Raw genomic sequence first — 23,094 nt, forward strand, 5'->3', positions numbered from 1 at the left:
CATACCTCGGATATCGGTTGAGGAAGATCGGATGAGCGCGGTTGAGGAGACTCTGGAGAGGCCTGCTCGGCGGAAGTGACAACTGTCTCGGGTGGATCCTCAATTGAGAGGCTTGGAAGTGGTACAGACCATCTTAGACAGTCCTCATGAGTACTTTTAGGGTCACTGTCAGTTCTCTCCCCCTGACTGCTAAGGTGGTGTGCGTAAAAGAATTCGGTTTCTAGGAAGTCACAATTGATGGTAGTGATGATCTTCCTAGTGTTTGGATCATAGCATCGGTACCCTTTTTGATTAACCCCGTACCCCACGAAGACACATTTAGTTGCGCATGGGGAAAATTTCGTTCTCTTATGTTTGGGAATGTGAACGTAAACAGTACATCCAAACACCTTAGGTGGCATGCTGAGAGATTCTGGTATTTGGGCTTGTTGGGAAAGGACATCGAGGGGTGTTTTGGTGTTTAGGATCTTAGTGGGTAGTCTGTTCAATAGGTAGACGGAGGTTGCAACAGCTTCGGGCCAAAGATTTTTTAGGATATGGGATTCGATCATAAGGGCACGGGTCATTTCAAGGATGGTTCGGCTTTTTCTTTCAGCGACCCCATTTTGTTCGGGTGTATAGGCACAGGAGGTTTGGTGAAGGAGACCCCTTTTTGTTAAGAATTCAGACATATTGTTATTAACGAACTCCCTCCCATTATCTGAACGAAGGATTTTAATGGTTGTGTGGAATTGGGTGTGTATCATATGTAAAAATAGGATGAATTTGTCAACCACTTCGGATTTATGTTTTAAAAAATAGATCCAGGTCATTTTCGTGCAGTCATCAATGAAAGTCACAAAATACCTAAATCCACTACCCCCAATCACAGGTGCAGGTCCCCACACATCAGTATGCACTAAATCAAACATAAATTTCATACGAGTATCTGTAGGTTTAAAAGACTGTCTGTGGCTCTTGGCCAAAACGCAAGTTTCACAAGAAAAATCCTTAGGTAAAGAAAAATTTGGGAACAAAAGTTTAAAGTAACCATGAGACGGATGTCCTAGTCTTCTGTGCCATAGCCAAGCCTCCTTTCTCGTGGATCCGTGAGCCAGCATCGTACTGCCATGTTGAGCTACCCCATCCACGTAGTAGAGTCCTTGATTCTCAGTGCCACGCCCAATGATCCTCCTCGTCCGAATATCCTGTAGAATGCAGAAATTTGGATGCATTAGTAAGGTACAATTCAGTTCCCTTGTTACATGGCTTACTGACATGAGTCATTGAGACAGGCTAGGAACAAATAAACAATTTGACAATCGAAGAGTAGGGGAAATTTTTATGGTTCCCGCCCCCGCTACTGTAATTAATTCCCCATTGGCTGTCCTAATGTAGGTTTTAGTAACCTCCTCAAAATTGCTAAAATCAGATCTCTCTGGAGTCATAGTGTCTGTGGCACCACAATCAAAAATCCATCCCTTCCTATCAACATTATTGGCATTTCGTACAGAGAGAGCAGCGGAAATATGTATTAATGGTGAAAACTTATTATGCGTGGGAATATGCATGCTAGAGGAGTAAAATTCGGATTTTTTAAGACTTCTGGGGGTTATTCTGCAATTCTCTAAATCTGGGGGTTCGCATTTGGGATTATGAATATGGGTAGGACTTAATTGCATGTTATCTATTTCTGGGGAACTCAATTGCAATAAATCAGAAAATCTAGGGTTTGGTCTAAGACCAAACCCGATACCTCCTGAAGCGGCGCCCCCATTCCATTTTTGTGCTCCCGTCCTCTCTACAAAGTTTCCGACCCGAACCCCACCGTTTCCGCCGCCACCGCCATTGTCGCCGGCGTATTCTCCCTGGGTTCCTTGATTTGGGCCTTCTGTCGGTCCTTCTCTGGGCTGATTTTGCGGGTTCCCCTGTCTCAGCCCCATCTCACTAACTCCGAAGGCAGCGAGCTTCATCTGGGCTCGGGCTTTCTGCTTCTCGTCCCACCACTCCGGGAATCCCACCCTGAGAAAGCACGTATCCCTTGTGTGCTTGTTCTTCCCGCAATGAGAACACCAAAGTTTGGATTTGTCGATCCTTCCTCCGGCTTGGTGACTGGAACCGGTAGGTGGCGGTCTCGGTGGGCCTCGGTTGGTTGGACGGTCTTTCTGTGCTCCGAACCCACACCCGATTTCTCCCGATGATGCATCGGCGCTACCAACGCCGTGGTCTTCGGAGGCTTTGGAGGACGCCGGTGGCATGATTTTCAATCGAGCCGCCTCCCTCTGGACTCTCCCGTAGGCCTCTTCGACTGAGGGATAGGGCTCCTCTTTTAGGATGTCCCTGCGAATCGTGTCATATTCCGGATTGAGCCCGGTGAGGAATTTGAATAATCTGGTGGTGTTCGAGAATTCCCGGAATTGCTTGACCCCCTTGTCGCAGCAATCGACCGGCTGTTTTCGACATCGATCCACATTGATCCACAATCCGTGGATTCGTCGGTAGTAGGTCTCGAGATCCAGATTTCCTTGGCGGAGCGCAATAGCTTTGTCCTCCAGATCGTATATGAGATACGAGTCTTTCTTGCCTTCGAACGTCACGGCGAGATTGTCCCATATCGCCTTCGCTGTTTGGTGGTGAGCGAAGTCGGCTATTATGTCGGTTTCGACGTTGTCGATGATCCACGAGAACACGACAAGATCCGTTTCCTCCCACTCCGGGATCCTCCGGTCCTGGGGGGAGATCTCTGATATGAGAATATCCTCCTCGGCTTCCTATCGCGACTTTCATTAGTCGAGCCCACAAAGGATAGTTCTTTCCATTCAATTTGAATGCAACAGTAACATGTTTGCTTGTTTTCATCTGTGATGTCTTGACTTTGGGTTTGTTGTCTCCCTCTGAGTCTGAATCTGACATTTTTGTGTGTAGGGAATTGCTATGGATTGGTATTGCTTTTGGTTGGCTATGGATCGAATTCAGCCTTTTTGGCCGAGATTGGTATGTTTTTGGCTATGATGAAGCTTTTCTGAGCCAGATTTTACTCTGCTCTGATGCCATGAAGAAATAACAGGGAGAAGATTTTTGGTTTATTTACTGAATGATAATTACAACGTTTGATACAATATTTGTAGGCATAGAATATATTCCTATATGGTAATCCTTGATTATAGGGATCCCATCTACCTTAGGTAACAAATTACAATCAAATCATAGCAAATTATTCTCCCAATCTTCTGCCCAAATCTTCGGTATCTTCTAACAGAATTTAGATCAATATTCTTGTTAATTATAAAAATAAAAATAAACCAACTTGGATTTTAAGAGTGAATTAAAAAATGCTCTTATCATCGATCATTTTCATAAATTATTGTTCCTACATAAATTTTCAAGTGATCGAACAAATCTTTTACAGTAAAAGAGCAACAATAATTATTGATTATATTAAAGTCGTGGATCCCATGAAATAATTAGGCATTATGGTCCTAATTCCCCATGTAATTAAATCAGTGATGGATTAGACACATGGACTATATATCAAGCAACATTTTGAGGAGGAAATATATACATAAAAATAGATATAGTCCAAGTAATCGCAACAATGTAGGCTTTTTAAGGATTACTTGATTATTTGAAAAGTAATTAGTATTAGATCAATATTAGTTGCAGATGTATTAGAAATTAAGCAAGCAGCTTAATTAAATGTTGCAATATTTTCAGATACATGTGTGTTTGTGTGTGTTTATAACAATAACGATGATAATATTAGATTAATATATATCATGGATACTTAACTGCAGATTAAAGCAAAAAAATGTATTTTATTACATCCATTTTTTTCTAGAAACACATCTTTGCATCTTTTCATGCAATGCAATTGGCCATTTGGGTATCATACCAATAATAATGATTAATGAACATGTTTAATTAAAACTTAATTTATTCATACATATATATATAAGGACACCACAACTATTATTTCAAAATGTAAACAAACATTATCTATAAAGTATACAATATGTTTGCGTAGGGGCTCTTCATATCTTTGGATAATCAACTATATTTTGGTTAAAGCAAGAAGTAACGTAAATCTTGATGCACTTGATTTTCTACTCCAAAATGAAACTAATTTTCTTTGCTCAACTCTGAAAATATATGCCGGATAGGGTTAGTCACGTGTTTTCTTTTGGATCACTACTTAATATTTTCAATTTGAATAATATTTCAATTTTATTGCAATTTGTAAGGTTATATGCTTCGTCTCCTTTGGATAGAATGATATGGGTATGAATACCAATTCTTGTGAGCACCATACCCGAACATTTAGTACACTATAACTTTTTATACCACTTCATTTTACTCCATACTTGATAATAAATTGTTGCCTTGTTCACCACATAAATTAAAGCTAGAGTAATTGTTTTGATCCTTATGAAATAAAAGCAAAAAAGAATGAACATTTGATTAATTAAGCTTTGATTTTTATGTAATTTGTAATTTCGATAACCCAAATAAATTTTGGGGGTATAAATTTTTTTTTAAAAAAGTTATATACTACTACTCCATACAATTGTGTTGTGTGTAGTATTAAGTGACTAGTACAAAATGTAAGTCATTTGAGTGTTATGCATGTTGCTATATGCAAGAAGTAAGCCGAGCCGTGTGTATATGAAGCTCACGCTAGTTGTCTGTTGGAGTTGCTATCGAACGTTGCAATTAGTTAAGTCTCAAGGCGGCACGAGAGTTAAAGTGTGTTCTTGGTGTACTAATTAGTGTTTGTAATCTTGGTTGTTCATTATTAAGATATCCCTAACTCACTTCTGGACGTAGGCTCATTGCTTAACCACGCAAATCTTGTATATTTCTTGTTCGATCTCATTTCACATTTGTTATTGTTGGCTTCGATTAATTGAATCTATAATATTGGGAAGTTGACGTTTGACCACAAATTCCAATTACTATATAACCTAACCTACAAATTATATAACATTACTCTAAATTAATGAACCTCTATCTCAAACTTTAAAGTTACTACTACAAAATAAGATTTCAAATATATAACCTTCATGCTAATCTGATAATATTATCCCTGGTGAAGAATTGAGACATTAATGCGTTCATGGCATGAGATTGTCTAGAAATGATCCCAGACGTTGATGGGCTCTGTGATAAGATGATCTCATACCCATCATGATAATCATCCATCCTTGTGCCATCACTTGCCATATCAAGCTTCCACTCTGATAAGGCCTATTTCATGCATCGGTTTAGGGGTGAAAAGTACACTACTTGATCGGTTTATCGCGCAAAAGCAAGTGTTAATTGTGCAGGAATGCCGTTTGACCAAGGCAACAAGGTCAAACTGATCAAGCAAGTACAACAGGCGAAAAAGGCCAAAAATCGGGGGAGTTGATCAAGGGGAGTAATCAAGCAGTTAAGGAGGGGACCACTGGCTTCCAGAAGAAGGACACGTGAGGATAATGAGCTGGATGGTGAGCATCATTCTGTTATCAAGGACGACGTTCTAGAAGAGGACACGTGCTGATACATGAGACGCAAGGATGGAGCTGGGTCATCAATCGGTTACTAAAAAACGTCGTCATTCTAGAAGGAAAGCACGTAGCAATCGATGAGTCGCTCGCTCACAACGTGAGCGAATATCCTCTGCCAAGATCGTTATCCAACTGGAGATTGCGTGAAGTGCCTATAAATAGAGGATGTGCCACCATAGCTAGAAGAGCTTTTTTTATAGTTCTTTTCTTTAGTTTAGTTTTAGTTTAGCTCAGTTCCAGAGATAGCTTAGATAGAGAAGTTTTTAGTTAGAAAGAGCGACCAAAGGAAGCGCTACAGAATTCTCGATATCTATCGGCGTTATCTCAAGTTTCCCGCCGAGGACCTCTCGGTTTTACATGCTTTCGTATTCTCCGAAGTGTTAGCTTAATTTAATTCTGCATGTTCGCTGTCTGAGTTCTTAGTATAAAATCGAGTTGTTTTGTTTTCGTTCTCGCGTTTACTGTTTTCCAGTTCAGTTTAGCTTTTTACTCTTCGATCCAGTTTTTAATCATGTTGAATAGCAAGGTGTTTCATGTTTTCCGTAGCATGCTTAGTTAGTTGAGTTCTTATTTTCAGCCGGTCGTTTACTTGATCCAGTAGATAGTTTACTTTGTGCCTAGTGTAAACTCAGCAGTTAAAACTCCCAAAATTAAAGTGTGGCAGCAGCCGAACCCTATTCACTACGCACACACTCGATACACTCGCTTCTATGTGGGATCGACCCCGAACTTGCCGCTTTACTGTTAAAGTAGTGCAAAATTGGGAGTTATATAAATTACATTGGTTGGCTAGCGAGAGCGTGAACGACTTGATCAAGTGGCAACGACATTTGCTAACTGATCCATCCGGTTCAGTTATCTTCCATATAGCTTGATCCGAAATCCGCGCTCGCTTACGTCCCACCACACTCATTGTACCTCCACTTGTTGCATATCTAAATACATCTCTATAGATACTCCCTATGTACAAGTCTCTCTCAACCAAACCATCTTTGCTCCTCCTTCCAAATTCAGCAATCACTAATGGCTTCTTTAATATGTACCTTGCATCTTCCCAATGATTCCACATCCATCTCTCCATGAATTCCTTCTGTTCATCCTCACTTTTTCCAGGCAACCTACACCAAAATTGTATGTCGTCAGAAATTAACCCTACTTAATTAACAACGAGCATATAGCATAATATTTCATGACGAACCAGACATCAGGATATGCATGGATGGTGGCGAAGTCGATCTCCTTGACAAGATTGTTACTAATGAAATCGGTCCCGAATTCGTAGCCAGGATTGACTTGTTTTCTTTGTGGGATGCTATCTCCATAGAAACCTTCCATTCCTAGCTCCAACAAGTGATTCTTGTCAATAGATTTCACAAAACTTGCCATTTCTTGAACCCATCCCAATTCAACATTAACAAATTTATTAGCTAGGGTTTTGTCGGCTGCTCCACAATGGATAGTGTTTAAAAAACAGGATCCGGCCTATATACTGGTTCTATCAATTCGACCACGATAAAACCTCTGAATAGTTGAGTCATCTTGAACCGAAAAATCGAGAGTTTGATCGTGAACCAACCGGTGTCTCGAAAATGGTTTTAGTTAGGATTTTATCCGTTCACCAACAACCTCTCGTAACATATTCAGAGGCAGAGCTTTAATTATTCTTATTATAAAACATTGAAATTTATTATCTACATTAGCTATTAATTTTGTGTTTGATATTAAGAAACCGTTTCTCGTAACTTTCACTAGACACATATTTTTTATCTATTTTTTTACCTATTTCATCATTTAATATTTTTTTTATCTCTTGTGTATTATAAATTTATATGCATAAATTAATTATTAAAGATAGTAATTAAATCAAAAATTCAAAATTAATAAAATAAATCATGTGACTAACTGATTTGTGTATAAAGTAATTGACTAATTTAAATATTTCTATGTATTGTATCATTAGCTAAATTAATGTGTTTATTATATATAGTATTACTATTTAATCATAATTTATCATTCACTAAACTTTATATAATTATATATATTTGCTCTAGCAATTCAGCTCAACCAATGGTTAAACGGGTTGAATTATGAATCAAATAGTTTTGTTGGTTTGCTTAGCCTTAGCGATCTGGTTTTTAAAATATTGAGTTGAGTATCTCATTTGGTGTAGGAGAACTCACGTTGAGTGTTGCTCCAGAGTAGTCAGTTTGGCAACGAGGCTCGTTCATGAGTTCCCATGCCATGATCATTGCCTCGTCTCTGTAAGAAACTCCAGTAAAAACGTTCAATCTCGTCACCACTCTCTGCAAATATGTAGTACTATCAAATATCAATGCTACTATAATTTAATTAAACAAACCTACATATAGTATTACCTTTACATGGTTCTTGTGGTAATCTTTGATGAGTGGATTTGTGTAAAAATCATCATCTCCGCTAACGTTTGCTCCTGCCTTTTTTGCCCATTCAACATGTTGGGGATGATGCTTTCCGGTGACTGGAACTACAAGAGATACACAAAACCGGGCGTAATACAACCCAAGAAGGAAGAACTAAAAACTGAAAATTACAATGAAATCGAAACTGTAAACTGGAAATAAAACTTAGCCGAGTCGAGGAGTCCTCTTTCCGCAAGACGAGATACGCCCCGGTAGTGCTCTCAATTTGGCGTGTCGTCCCCAAAGATAAAACGGCTACGTCTCTGGTGAAGCAGCACCGCAATCAATAGAGCTCCGGCGAACTGGATGGAAGAGAGGGCAGAGCTTTCGGAAAGAAAGACTATGCAGATAGTATGATGCTTGTGAGTATGTTGTTCTATATGTGCTCTATGTCTAATGCAAGGAATGACTAGCCTATTTATAGGCTTGGTCCACTGCGGGGGTCAACTCAGCATTGATGGTTGTCATCATGGCTCATTATGGCGGGGCTGTAACCGCCGGCCGTTACGAGTTTGAAAGCTGGAGTGGTCGACGTTGAATCTAGACGTTGTACACGCCCTAGTTCAACCGTCACATGTGGACTTCGACTTGATCAAGATACTGATCAAGCCATTGCTCAAGGCGCAATAAGTCGAGTTGATCTGGCTACTGAAGCCATCGCTCAAGGCGCAGCAGGCCGGGTTGATCAAACTGCTGATCAAGGCGCAGCATGTCAAGTTGATCAGGCTGCTGCCCAAAACTTAGGTGGTCCAAAACATTAAGTCTGGATCCAGGGACAAGCCCAAGAACCAAGCCCAAAGACCACCCAAAGACCAATTGCCAAAATCAAAGTTCAAGTCCAAGTCCAAGTCCAAGTCCAAGACCAAGGGCACGGGCACGGGCGCGGGCTCGGCGCGCGTGTGGGCTCTTTCACCCATCTTAGTCCACGATAATTACTAAGTGTAATTAGTCACTTAATAAATACACATTTAAAGATGTGTCTCATCTCCTATGTAAGATAATTAACACTAGTTAATTACTCCCTACACTTTCAACTCCTAGCTTTATCAAAAGCTACAATGTGACCAACTTTAATCCACTATTTCTCACTCACCGAGAATCGAATTTGAGAAAGTGAATATACTACGGTCATCCACGCGGAACGTAGATTGACGCTATATCATTTAATTCTCCAAAATTAAATGTCTCGTCATATTTATTATTGGTCAAACTTCATTGACCGGACATCTTAAATCAAAATTCCAACACAACATACTGTGCTTTACCTCCAAAATCATCAAAATTATTCACAAAACTCAAAATGAGACGTACTCCATACTTCCTAGCTTCAAAAATCACAAAATCTAATCCCTACACGCACATAAAAAAGTACTCGTAAGTCTCACACTTAGATAAAAAACATTGGTGCAAACTAGAGTGTGTTTTCTAAATTACATACGAAAATATATATACTCCACTTTTTAAATGATTGAGAGAATGGATGAAGGTTTTTGCATAGAATTTGAATAAATTTGGAGATTCAAAATTAAAAAATAAAAATAAAAAATATTGGTAGAAAATTAAGTCCTTTGACCTCTTCCTTTATGTCATATCCGCATAGGGGAGTGTTATATTGTTAACTCAATACTTAATTGTTAACTATAATTAAATAATAGTCATTAGATATTCAAATCAAAGGCCTAGATCATCACTCTCAGAATGTCAATACGATCAACAAAAAACGTCAATAAGGGTATTAAGGTCAATTTACAACAAATTAGTTATAACTAACTTTTGAAAAATATCCAATAACATTAAAACGCATATAACTTTCTCGATTTAAATTATGTTTTCGCACAACATATATCAAATTAAAGATAATTTCATAAGGATTCTAACGAGATCTCACTTGCATATGTTCCAATGTCAAAATTTAAATTTTTTTTGAAAATTTTCAATTTTTTCTTCCTGCAACAAATGTCAACATAGTATATAAAATATGTCAATATAATACATGTAGAATGTCAATATAAGCAATGTGTTAACATTCTCATAGCATTGTGTTGACATTCTCAAAGCATTGCATTGATATTTTCGAAACACTATATTGACATTTTCATCCAAAACCCTAATTTGATAGTTTTTTTTTATTTTTTTCGATTTAATTAATAAAAACAAAAATTACACATGTCAAATTTTAGACCACAAGATTTCTAAAATCCTATGGTCTTAAATTAGTTGTAGTTAGCAATTAAATGAAGAGTTATCAATTGATCACTCCCCTATCCGGATATATATGTTAACTATGTGTGAATAGTGAAATATGAGATGTAATTGTACCTGAAAGACACGTTCGTCGTAAACCCCGGGCGATATTTGGAGGGCGGGATCGCCTCCATCTCCGAAAGCCCAAGTCCGGCAGACAGTGAGCCCAGCAGTGGAGGCTTCCCGGAAGGCATCGGTGACCTTGTGGTGGTTGTCGGGGTCGGAGGCGACCTTCATCATCCAGTAAGAGTTGAAACCATTGAAGAGAAACGGCGATCCTTGTACAAGAAAACCAAGATTTGAAGGAACCATGCGGCCTAGGCTAAATTGAGCTTCTAACAAGAGAAACATAGCTATAATCCAAGTAGTTGACACCATTTTCGACTATTTTAATGATGCCGGTCGAGTCAATTGCTACAAGTAATACTCCTACTAAGTTGTATAGTAGGCATGCACAAGGGTCACGAACCGCCGGTTCCGGTTCATGAACCGGCGGTTCACGGTTCAAGAAACGCTTGAACCTGAACCGGCCCGCCTACCTCCTGGCGGTTCCGGTTCCGGTTCAAAAAATCGCCGGTTCACCAGGCGGTTCAAAACCGCCGGTTTTTTGACTGAACCGCCGGTTCCGATTCATGAACCGGCGGTTCAACCGAAATTTAAAAAAAAATATTTTTTATTTATAAAAATTGATTTTTATATTTAAAATCAATTTTTACAAACAAATGAATACAATAAATTCGTAATAGCCCATATATATTTGATGGGCTTGCGAATTTAAGAAACCATTCTTGGTTGTTTCTCTTTTATAGAGACATCCTTGAATGTTTTATGTTCCACTTTCGATGTGGGACAAACTCATTCTTGGTTGTTTCTCTTTTATAGAGACATCCTTGAATGTTTTATGTTCCACTTTCGATGTGGGACAAACTCATTCTTGGTTGTTTCACTTTTATAGAGACATCCTTGAATGTTTTATGTTCCACTTTCGATGTGGGACAAACTCATTCTTGGTTGTTTCTCTTTTATAGAAACATCATTGAATGTTTTATGTTCCACTTTCGATATGGGACAAAATCATTCTTGGTTGTTTCTTTTTTATAGAGACATCCTTGAATGTTTTATGTTCCACTTTCGATGTGGTACAAAATCATTCTTGGATGTTTCTCTTTTATAGAGACTTCCTTGAATGTTTTATGTTTCTCTTTTGATGTAGGACAAAATATGTTGAAGTATTTTCTTTTATAACTACATGTTTAGAACATTCATTCATCTTTTTCCAATGTGGGATACAAAACTTTCTTTTGTCTTCTATTTTTCTTGATTGATAAAAATAATGAATTATTGAGAAATATGATTTGTATATAGAAAATATTTATTTGTATAATAATTATGGTTAGGTTTATACAATTTGTATAAAAATTATTTTTTTAATGTGTATAATATTATTTATTAGTTAACATATACCTAAATTTATAAACATAAGCAAATCATTAATGATAAATAACTAATGAATAATAGTTTATGTAATAATATTTGTTATTATTACATAAACTATTATGTCCAATATTAAGTATTGATATTTTATAAATATATACATAAATAACTAAAGAAATAGAATAATTTGCTTTGATCATAAATACATAAATTTATTATAGAATATTATTGGACATAATAGTTTATAAATACATAAATAATATTGGACATAAACTATTATGTCCAATATTATTATCAATACTTAAAAAAATATCATTGCGTTCATGTGTTCTTCTTGCGGTTGGTGCATGAACTGGCTGACAATTCCTACTGCGTATGCAATGTCTGGCCTGGTGTGTGACAGTTAGAGTAATTTCCCAACTAACCTTTGATATTTCTCTCGATCTGCAGGTTCAGCTCCCTCAACAATTTTTAGCCCATGATTCGGTATCATTGGTGTGTCAGCAGGCTTGCAGTCTAAGAGGCCAGTTTCTGCCAACAGGTCGAGGACATATATTCTCTGTCTTAAGAATATTCCATGATTCGATCTGAGCACTTCTATTCCTAAGAAGTATTTTAGAGGGCCGAGATCTTTCATGTCAAATTTTTTAAACAGATTGGTCTTGAGGTTGTTGATTTCTTCTGTGTCATTCCCTGTGATGATCATATCATCGACATAGATGATAAGACAAGTTATCTTATCTCCTCTCATTTTTGTGAAAAGTGTATGATCAGAAAGACTCTGTTTGAACTCATGTTTGACCATTGCTTGGAAAAATCTTCCAAACCAGATTCTTGGGGACAGCTTCAAGCCGTATAGAGTTTTCTTCAATCTGCACACTTGCCCGAAACCAAATTCGGTCTCAAATCCAGGTGGAACTGCCATATAGACCTCCTTGTCTTCACCTAATTCTCCATGGATGAATGCATTAGTCACATCAAATTGATGTAGCGACCAATCCTTACATGCTGCAACTGACAATAATTCCCGGATCGTGTCAAGTTTAGCAACTGGGGAGAAAGTCTCGTCGTAATCAATTCCACACACTTGAGTATATCCTTTGGCCACCAATCACGCCTTATATCTCTCAATTGATCCATCTGCATGCCTTTTGATGGTGAACACCCACATACATCCGACTAGTTTCTTCCCTTCTGGTAGATTACATTTTTTCCACGTTCCATTCTTGATCAGGGCATCAATTCCCTTCTTCATGGCTTCTCTCCAATGTTTGTGCTTAACAGCTTCTTGGAAAGATTGATGAATTTCTTCTTCTTCTTCTTCTTCTTCTTCTTCTTCTTCTTCTTCATACAGGGCAGCCTCAAATGCTCGGGCCATCTCTGTGAGGTGTCTTCGAGCTATGTTTGCTATTGAATATTTTATTTTCCTTCCTTTCCAATCTGAAGAGTATCTTTTGGGAGGGATTCCCCTAGTACTTCTGTGTGGTTGTTCATACTGCTTCTCATTGTCCTCTTCTTGGCCTCCACTGTCAGTGTTAGTGATTTCTAAAGGAACTGTGTTGAGTTCAGAAAAATCGTTTACCTCAGGATGCGAAGACGGAGTTGATGGTTGGGTGATGTCTCCAAACTCTGCGGCCTGACTAGTGGATTTTGACAGCTCATGGCTTGTTTCCTTGATTGGATCAATTTCTGTGCCAAGGATGGGTCTATCTTCCCTTGACTCATCTCCCCCTTGCCTTGACTCATCTCACCCTTGCTCGGTTTCCCCTGGTATAGGTTCCGGCTGATGGATTGTGTCCTTTGGGATGTATAACCAATTTAGTGGGTCGCTAATTGGCCTATGTGGTTAACTCTCCCCCTGACCTCTAGATTGGCTGTAGTAGTGCTCACCCTCAACAAAATCACAGTTCATGGTAGTATACATGTGCTTATTTATAGGGTCATAGCACCGGCAACCTTTCTGATTGACCCCATACCCGAGAAAAACACATTTAACGGCACAAGGAGAGAATTTGGTACGGTCATGTTTTGGGATGTGGACAAAGACTGTACAACCAAAGACTTTCGGATCAAGGGTGAGATAGGTTGGTTTCTGTATGGCTTCATGGTTGATAAATGTATCGATGGGAGTTTCGAAGTTGAGGATACCTGCTGGAAGACGGTTCATAAGGTACACAGAGGTGGCTAGAGCTTCTGGCCAAAAAGATGTGGGGATTTTTGACTCGATGAGGAGAGCCCTGGTGATCTCTAGGATATACCTATTTTTCCGTTCTGCTACCCCATTCTGTTCAGGTGTGTATGCACAAGAAGTTTGGTGGATAAGCCATTTGTCAAGAAAGAAGGTTTTCATGTTGGCATTTATATATTCCCCCCCCCATTATCGGATCGTAAGACTTGGATATTTTGTTTATACTGGGTTTGGACCATGCTGTAGAATTGGGTGAATTTTTTAAAAACCTCAGTCTTCTTTTTTAAGAAGTAGACCCAGGTCATACGAGAAAAGTCATCGATAAACAGGAGAAAATAACGGAGACCCTGACCCCCATTGATTGGTGCAGGACCCCAAACGTCAGAGTGAATCAAAGAAAACGGGGTAGACACTCGAGTATTATTCAGTTTAAAAGAATGACGATGGCTCTTGGCCAAATGACAAGTTTCACAATCAAGAGAGTGCACACTAGAGAGCATCGTAGGGAACATTAATTTTAGATATCCTATAGAAGGGTGCCTTAACCGACGATGTAAAAGCCAAGCCTTTGTTGTAGCTGTTTCACGGGTTAGTAACGCCGCACTTTATTGAGCTATCTCATCCACATAGTACAGTCCGCTTCGTTCAATGCCACGCCCAACTATCGTCCCCGTCTTGGTATCCTGTAACACGCAAAAACGAGGTTGCATTAGTAATTTACAGTTTAACTCATTTGTCACATGACTGACGGATAATAATTTGTGTGAGAAAGTTGGGACAAAGAGGCAGTTAGAGAGCCGAAGAGTGGGAGAAATATTGATAGTGTCGGCCCCCTCGACTCGAGCTAAATCCTCCCCCCCCGGTAGTTTGGACATAGGTTTTAGTCGGTTTAGATATGGTGGAGAAGTCATTTGGATCGAAGGAGATCGTGTCAGTAGCCCCACAGTCAAAAATCCATTTGTTCTCTTTTTGTTCGACTATGGTGGATGAGGTAAAGGCTAAGGCTTTAAAAGAGTTGTGACACGGGATATTAGGTTGAAAGAACAGACCTTCTGATTTGTCGGGGAAATTTTTGGAATTCTTTGGGCATTATTAGGATTTTTGGAAGTGTTGGGGTGAATTTGGGATGTTGTGGTGGTATTGGGGTTAAATTGGGATGTTGTGGAAGTATTGGGGTGATTTCGGGTAGGATTAAAAACGCGGGCCCTGGGGGTTTAGAAGAGTTCTGGGGGGATTTCGAATTTAGGAAAAATCTGGGGGGGGGATTTTGAATTTAGGAAAATTGGGGATATGAAATTAACCCTAATTCTCCTCACCGCCTCCACCCCTTTCTCCTCTCCAACCCTCAATTCTGCCTCCCTCTCTGCCAACGTTTCGTCGGTGCCGGTGACCGTTGACGCCGAGTTACCTTCCGACCAGACCCTGGCGACCGAGACCGATGCGACGGCTTTCTTCTTCTCATCGTCGTTCTCTGCCGTGACAAAACCATGGCGACCGGGACCGGGGAGCTGCCCGCCGCCGTTCCCCGCCATGCTGGACTGATCGACGTTGCCCGCCGAGTTCTCGGTGTTGGTAGATCGGTCCCCAACGGTCACCGCCGCCGTTGCTCTGCCTCCTCTGCTCCGATTCCGGTTCTGTGTATTTTTCTTCATGTCTTCCCACCAATCGGGAAATCCGTGGAGGTGGAAGCATGTACCCGCCGTGTGCTTCTTCCCACCACAGTGGTTGCACGTCATTTTGCTCTTGTCAGTCGGAGTTGCAGAGAATTTTGGTGGCGGTGGTGGTCGGGGCTCCGGTTGATTGCTGCTAATCCGGCACCTATTCCGGCTCCCTGTGAATCTCCAGAGGGTTTGTAGACCCGCTCATTAGCCGATTCGCGTCTCACCAATCCGTAAGCACTCTGTACAGTGGGCAGTGGATCTTTGTTTAAGATCTCTCTCTTTAATGTATCGTATCTTTCATCCAAAGCCCATAGAAACTGATATACTCTATGCCTTTGAGTGTTGCTGTTGTATTTCTGAATAGTTGACGGAGTATCCATCGGGTTTGGATCCATTTCGTCGATGGAAATCCAGAGCTTCTGGAACTTATTCCATAAATTTTCAAGGCTCATATTCCGCTGCTTCATGTTGTATGCTTGCCTGTGCAGATCCGAAACTTGGAACGGATCGGTTCACTTCCGTATGTAATGGCCAGACCCTCCCATAGGTCTCGGGCCGTTGCGTATTGTGATACTTCATTGACAAGATTGGCTTCGATGTTGTTTATAATCTAGTTGAAGCAACAATGATCTCTCTGCTTCCATTTCGAAAAACCGGGATCACTAGTTGGAGGAGGATCTGTAACTCCATCGACGTGAGACGACAGACCCTTCCCTCCAATTGCGTGTTCCATCAGGGTTGTCCAGAGGGAATAATTGTCGCCATTCAATTTGGTTTGAAGATGTATCTCCCCCAATGATTCTGGTTGATTTGAGGGTGGAAGGGGTTGTTTTTTAGCTTTTGGTGGTATATTGATTTGCCTAAGGAATTCGGCCAATTGAGCAGCGAACTCCCCTGAGAAATTCATCAGTGATTGGTTGGTGTTTGTAGCTTCTGAGTCAGATTCTGACATGGCTATTTTTCTGATTTTGCAGGTTGGGGCCGGGAAAGGTATATCCGGGACGATGATGAGAATTTTCTGAGTCCCACACTGTTGCAACCTGCTCTGATACCATCTTAACGATGGTAATCGAGAGAGGCATTGTATTGAAGGTAGAACATGGTGGCAAAGATAGAAGAATAGCTTAAATTGTATTTTCTGTTGTATTTCAATAGGTTACACATACTCCCTTTTATAGGGGAATTACAACTCTAGGAAATACCTCCATCACTCTAGGAACTATCACTAATTAAATGTATCTAGGAAAGTTCACTCATTTATTGTAATAACAATTACCAAGTCATGGGTACTTGGTACTAGCCGTTTTTCTCTTCTTTTTGACAAATACATCATTGATGAAAAGCATATACTTCGCAAACCTGTACATAGGACATGTTTACATCACAGGCTATATAATTGGAAGCAAGCATTGAAAGATGGATACCGAGGTATAAGTAGCAACAAGGTTCCTGGCCGATTTCAGAGAGAGAGAAAAGGAAAAAATGACAATGCTACTAATCACTAACTTCAACACTAAATATGATGCTCGTATCACTATGGCTGTTGAGGGAGGAAGAAGAAGACTTGATTTTTCTATTCTACTTGGCGTCGAAAACAAAATGACAAATAGAATCCAATGCCACGTCGGAATTTTGTGGGGTAGTTCGGATTGCTGGTTTTTGAGCATTCACGATAGGGAGAAGGAGAACCCTCCCAAAAATTGCTCCTAAAAATTTCTCACATCATCATCTTATCTCATCGGCCTACCTTCCAATAGCTCTCTCAACAATCCTCCAATTTAATTCATTTTTATTATTGATGCTTATCAAATACTATTAAAACAATAAAAATAAAATCAATTGGAATAAAAACATACTAGAAAACACTAAAACATACTTCATCCATCCCACATTACTTGAGGCGTTTCTTTTCAAACAAAGATTTAAGAAAGTTGTGTTTAGTTAGTTAAATAAAATAAATATAAAATATAGGAGAGAATAAAGTAACAAAACGAAGAGAGACTAAAGTAAAAGAAAATATAAAGTATGTGTAATTAGGTGTTTTGTTATGATTCAAGTAACTTAGGACAACCCTAAATGGAATATGACTCAAGTAACTTAGGACAACCCTAAATGGAATATGACTCAAGTAACTTAGGACATAGAGAGTACTTCATTAAAATTAAAAAAAAAACCTTCTACACCCTTCTACATGCCACTCGACTCACTCGTCGACATCATCCCCAGCACCCTCCATATCCCCATCGGTTGGCAACCTCATATTGCGCTTCATCTTTTTATGAGAAACGCATACTCTTTCTTGACGAAGGGGTCGGTTTCGGCAGCCAACGTGAGACAATGGTTTGGGGCTCAACAACACCACTTGTTACAATAGCCATGACAATTTTCACTAAGTTCTATTCACCGCTTTAAATCATACAAATAAAGATGCTTTTGGTATGATCTATTTATTTTATCTGTGTTATCTAATCTTTTATATTCCAAGTTACTTGAGTCATAATCCATTTTGGATTGTTCCACGTTACTTAAATTTTTTTTTGCTAAAAATAAGTAATCTAATCTCACTTACTTATATTTTCTCTCGTTCTTAACTCTCTATTATCTCTTTTACTTTATTCTCTCTCCTATATTATAGTACTCCCTTTGTCTCACCCAAAATGGAGCATTTCCTATTCAGCATGAGATAATTTTATGCAATTTTACTTATGATCATTTTTTGCAGTGGATCTCATATTCCACTAATTTATTCTCACTCACATTATTATATTATAAAATTAGTATATAAAAGTAGGATCCATATTCCACTAATTTTTTCAATTAACTTTCCATCACATTTCTGAAAACCCGTGCCCAGTCAAAATGTGACAAAATTTAAGGGAGAGATGAAGTATTTTCACATTGGGTCGTCCCTTAAAAATATAAACTTTCTATTTTAGGAAGTGGATCCCACAATCCACTAACTCTATCTCCACTACCTTTTCTCTTCATCTCTCTTACTTTACTAATTTTTCTCCACCCCTCTCACTTACTTTACCAATTCTTCGTTCTTATTTTGATCAATTGTGTATTAAAACCCGTGTCGTTTCAAAAGTTTCTATTTATCAAAGACGGAGATAGTATAAAATAGTGAGAACTATGAATAGTGATGGAATAAATGAATTGTTGTAAGTTTGGTGCCTTAGTTAATATAAATGGAATAAAGCTCATGAATAATGTTGAACAAGGTCTTGAGCAAAAGCACCATTGCTCATGCTCTTAGATTTTCATGAATACAAAATCATATGGAGCCAATACCCAATTGTTTAAATCCCATTTTATTAATCCCCTCTTTCTCTTTACATAAAGTTATAAATAACATATAAGTGGCTTCTTAGTATGATGTAATGGAATGAATGACTATTCTCATAGGGAATAGAACAATGATTTCTAAAAAATAACAAATAAAGAAATGGAATGGAAATAAGAATGTCATTTCATTCCACTAGACCAAGTAGCTCCTAATTGACTTGTAATATTGATAGAAATTACAATAGGAATCATAGGACAACATAAATTTAAAAATGATACTCCCACCGTTTTGCTATAGTTCAGGCGGAACTTTTAAGCACGGAGTCTAAGAAAGAGATGTTTAGTGAATTAAGTGGATAGATAATAAAGTAGATGAAGTAGGTGGACTTTCTAAATTTGAATTTTAATTTTGATTTGAATTATTATTTGAACTTGAAAATAAAATTTCTTTTTATAAATTATTTAGTCATTTGTTAATTATCCAAATTCAACATTTAAATTCTGTGCAAAAATAGAGAGATAGATCCGAGTGTTCAAACAGTAGAGTAGAATGAAATGTGTTCTTTTATTAACTCAAATTGGCTGCTGTCACGATTCAAAATTCAGTACAGAAACTTTACAAAACAATTCCCAAAATTCTGGCGCCACTACACATTTGATCTAATTAAAGCTGGCGCCACTTTCCACTCCCCCTATTAATACTCCACTGCTACCAACAAATTTATCAACCACTGCCATTACACATTAAAGAGCTCAACCACCAAATGGAGTAAATGCTCTCTCTACCATTCTGAAAGGCCTTGGGCATCAAAAGTACTCATCAGAATTCAAGAACCAAGTGGTTCAATTCATCATTGGAAGGTGCATGGGAAGTGTTCCTCCTCGTGGCACACTTAAGGCGGCGCAGGTCAAATTCAAAAACTCCCGGCAAACCTGTACACGGTGGTGGAATGCTGCAAAGAAACAACAACGAAGAGGAGAATCAATGCAATTGGTAAGCCTAAAAAAAGTGAGGTCTTACCCCAAAAGGTTGCATCTGGATGTTGAGGTACTCAAGAGTATGCATTTTTTCAAAAAGATGCAACCTCTTAAGTGTGGCAGCCAATTTAGGTTGCTCAAAAGCAACTGTTTGGAGGTGGGCTAAGGCTGGCCTAATTAGGCCACACACATCAGCCATTAAGCCCAACCTAACAGCTGCGAACACGCTGTTGCGACTGAGATTCACAGTTGAATCTTTAGAACTAAACAGGATCTTGAACAAGATCAAGTTCAGGAACTTGTACAACACCATACATATTGATGAAAAGTGGTTTTACATGACGAAATGAGCTCAAAGATTCTATCTTGCTCCAGGAGAGGAAGAACCTCATAGAACATGTAAAAATAAGTAGTTCATATCAAAGATAATGTTCATGTGTGCAGTTTGTAGGCCATTGTTTGGTGTTAATGGTGAAGTCTTGCTTGATGGAAAAATTGGAATTTTTCCATTTACCAAACAAGTTCCAGCCAAAAGGTCAAGTAAAAATAGAAAGGCAGACACTTTGGAGACAAAACCCATAGAGAGTATCACAAAAGATGTGACCAGGGATTGCTTGATCAATAAGGTAATGTTTGCATCTCTTTAATGCAATTTATTTATGCACATTAACCATTACATACCAGTGTACCTGCCTACTCATGATACACTGGTAATGAAGCTTTGTAATGTTGTGCAAATGATGATTTAATGCAAGGCACCTTGTTGGGAACAGATATTGCCTCCCATCATAGCCAAGTGGCCAGATGGGGCAACTAAAGTTCTCAAGATACAACAAGACAACGCAAGACCACACATCAAAGACAATGATCCAGCTTTCAAAGAAGCTGCACAACAAAGTGGTTTCTCAATATCACTTGTGCAACAACCACCTAACTTACCTGACACTAATGTCAATGATTTAGGTTGGTTCAGAGCAATATAGTCACTGCAAACTCAGACTGCATGCAAAAATGTGGATGTTATAGTCAATGCAGTGGTGCTATCATTCAATGAATTACAGCCACAAACATTGGACAATGTTTTCCTAAGTCTTCCTAAGTCTTCAAGGTTGTTTTATGGAAATCATGAAAGTCCAGGGTCATAATAGCTACAAGCTGCCCCACATAGGGAAAGCACATTTAAGGAGGACAAATCAACTTCCAATGGATCTAGAAGTTCCAGTGGAGCTGGCTATGCAAGCAATTGCTTATCTGCGGGACCAGGGGAGCAACCAGAGATTGGAGATGATTGATTAGTCCTTAGGATTATGAAGGTATAGAAGAAGCTTTTGTGTTTTATGGATAGGATGCATATGTGCATGAATGATGCATTTAGTGAATACACATGAATACACATATCATGCTAGTGTTTTGTGCTTTGAATAGACAGTTTTCAGGACAAAAATGAAGCATTTTATATTTTTTGGATAGGCTGACTATGTGCATGAATGATGCATTTAGTGAATATACATGAATGCACATATCATGCTAGTGTTTTGTGTTTTGAATAGGCAGTTAATAGGTAAAAATTATGCATTTTGTGTTTTTACAAGGTTGTAACTGTGCAAAAATGATGCATTATGTGGTTTTAAAAGACTATAATTGTGCAAGCAATTCATCACCAACAGCATCACAACACCAAATTCACCACATCACAACATCAACAGCACCATCACCAACCAAATTCACCACATCACAACATCAACAGCACCATCACCAACCAAATTCACCACATCACAACATCAACAGCACATCACCAACCAAATTCACAGCATCGCCAGCACCATCACCAACCAAATTCACAACATCACCAACACCATCACAGATATATAAACCAAAGACAGCCCATTCACTTAGAGTACATATCACGGATCACACAAATGTAACCAACGATCACATATCAAAACACAAATGACAATTCATAACCCTAAAGTAAGCATACAGAAAGATCTCACCCATATTACAGATCCAAGCAATTTTCACCGAAGAGTGCCTTCACCTCCCTTTCTGCCTCGGCCTTGTTTCTCTCCCATGCTTCCTTGTTAGAATCGGTGATGACATATCTCCTTACGAACTCTTCATCCGACATTACTGGGCTGTCAGTCACCTCAAAGATGGCGTCGCCTTCACCACTAGCAAGATCTCCGGTCGGGGAGGCACGGCCTTCACCGCCAGTTACGCCTCCAGTCGGGGAGGCTCTGCCTTCACCGCCAATTACGTAACCGGCCGGGGAGGAGCCGTCGACACCACCAGCAAGGCCTCCGGTCAGGGGAGAGGCACCTACGCTTCCGGCGGGTTCGCCGATGTGGGAACGACAGATGAACGAGAATAAATGGTGGATTAACTCTTCATCATCTCGGGCTGATTATCGAGATCTACGGCAGGAATTGCTCAAAATACGACCTCCCCCGGGAACTCGTCGAAATACGACCTCTTCTCCGGGAAGCGGACGAAATACGCCCTCTATCGCGCGAGCCGGCTGGAACACGGATGAGGCGAAGGTTAATCCAGCCATCGCCATCGGGGTAGTGTGAGCGGTCCATTTTTGGGGCCGGCGAAATGAGAGACGATGAGGGCGGCGGATTTTGGATCTAGGGTTTCATATTAGGGAGAGAGAAGGGAGAGCCTGTGTAGAGAGAGATGACAAATGCGGATAATGAGAAGGAAAAAAGGGCGTTTGATTTTCTTGCTTTAATTACCCTAACTAAGTGTAATTAAGGTTGTTAATAAATATGCATAAATCACCATTAAATGAGCTATTTATTTCCTTTTTTGGAAACGACTCAACTATAAAGAAACTTCCCGAAATGGTAAAATGACTCAACTATGGCGAAACGGAGGGAGTATTGTCTAAATAATATTCAATGAAATGAAAACATATTTAATCACGTGCCTATCTACGTGGTACTACTATTTGTGCTGTCGTTTTCTTATATTTGTGCACACAGTAATATGACATTTTTTTGCTAGTATAGACATTTCCTACAGGCAACACTAAGTGGCCATTAGACACCACAGGGGGATGCTCAAGAAATAACGACATAATTTGAAAAGGAAAGTAAATTGAAATCATTGTAAACATGAGACACTTAGGAATGCAACTGGCTTCCTAAGTATGCAGTAATTCACAGTACTCAAACTAACAATCTTCGAGAATTTTACTCCATTGAAAATATACACATCTTTTGGTAATAATTAGACCTCAATACCGTTTTGAGTGCTAATATCATTTTGGAATGTATAGTAGTATTAAATGTCTTTTTTTTTATGATAAATGGACTTTCTATTTATTAATTCAT

General features: G+C 39.1%; 1 protein-coding gene and 1 pseudogene across 1 annotated transcript; one reads left to right on the plus strand and one right to left on the minus strand.

Annotated features, from left to right (window-relative positions):
* Positions 1-5,037: 5,037 nt before the first annotated feature.
* LOC121780053 lies at positions 5,038-10,585 on the minus strand (annotated as a pseudogene).
* A 9,599-nt stretch (positions 10,586-20,184) lies between these two features.
* On the plus strand, positions 20,185-21,052 carry LOC121780055. Its single transcript, XM_042177581.1, has 3 exons — positions 20,185-20,382; positions 20,530-20,719; positions 20,865-21,052. The coding sequence occupies exons 1-3, from the start codon at positions 20,185-20,187 to the stop codon at positions 21,050-21,052; spliced, it is 576 nt and encodes a 191-aa protein (XP_042033515.1).
* Positions 21,053-23,094: the final 2,042 nt, after the last annotated feature.

Source organism: Salvia splendens, chromosome 19, assembly GCF_004379255.2.
Source record: "Salvia splendens isolate huo1 chromosome 19, SspV2, whole genome shotgun sequence".
In the NCBI taxonomy this organism is placed as follows: domain Eukaryota; kingdom Viridiplantae; phylum Streptophyta; class Magnoliopsida; order Lamiales; family Lamiaceae; genus Salvia; species Salvia splendens.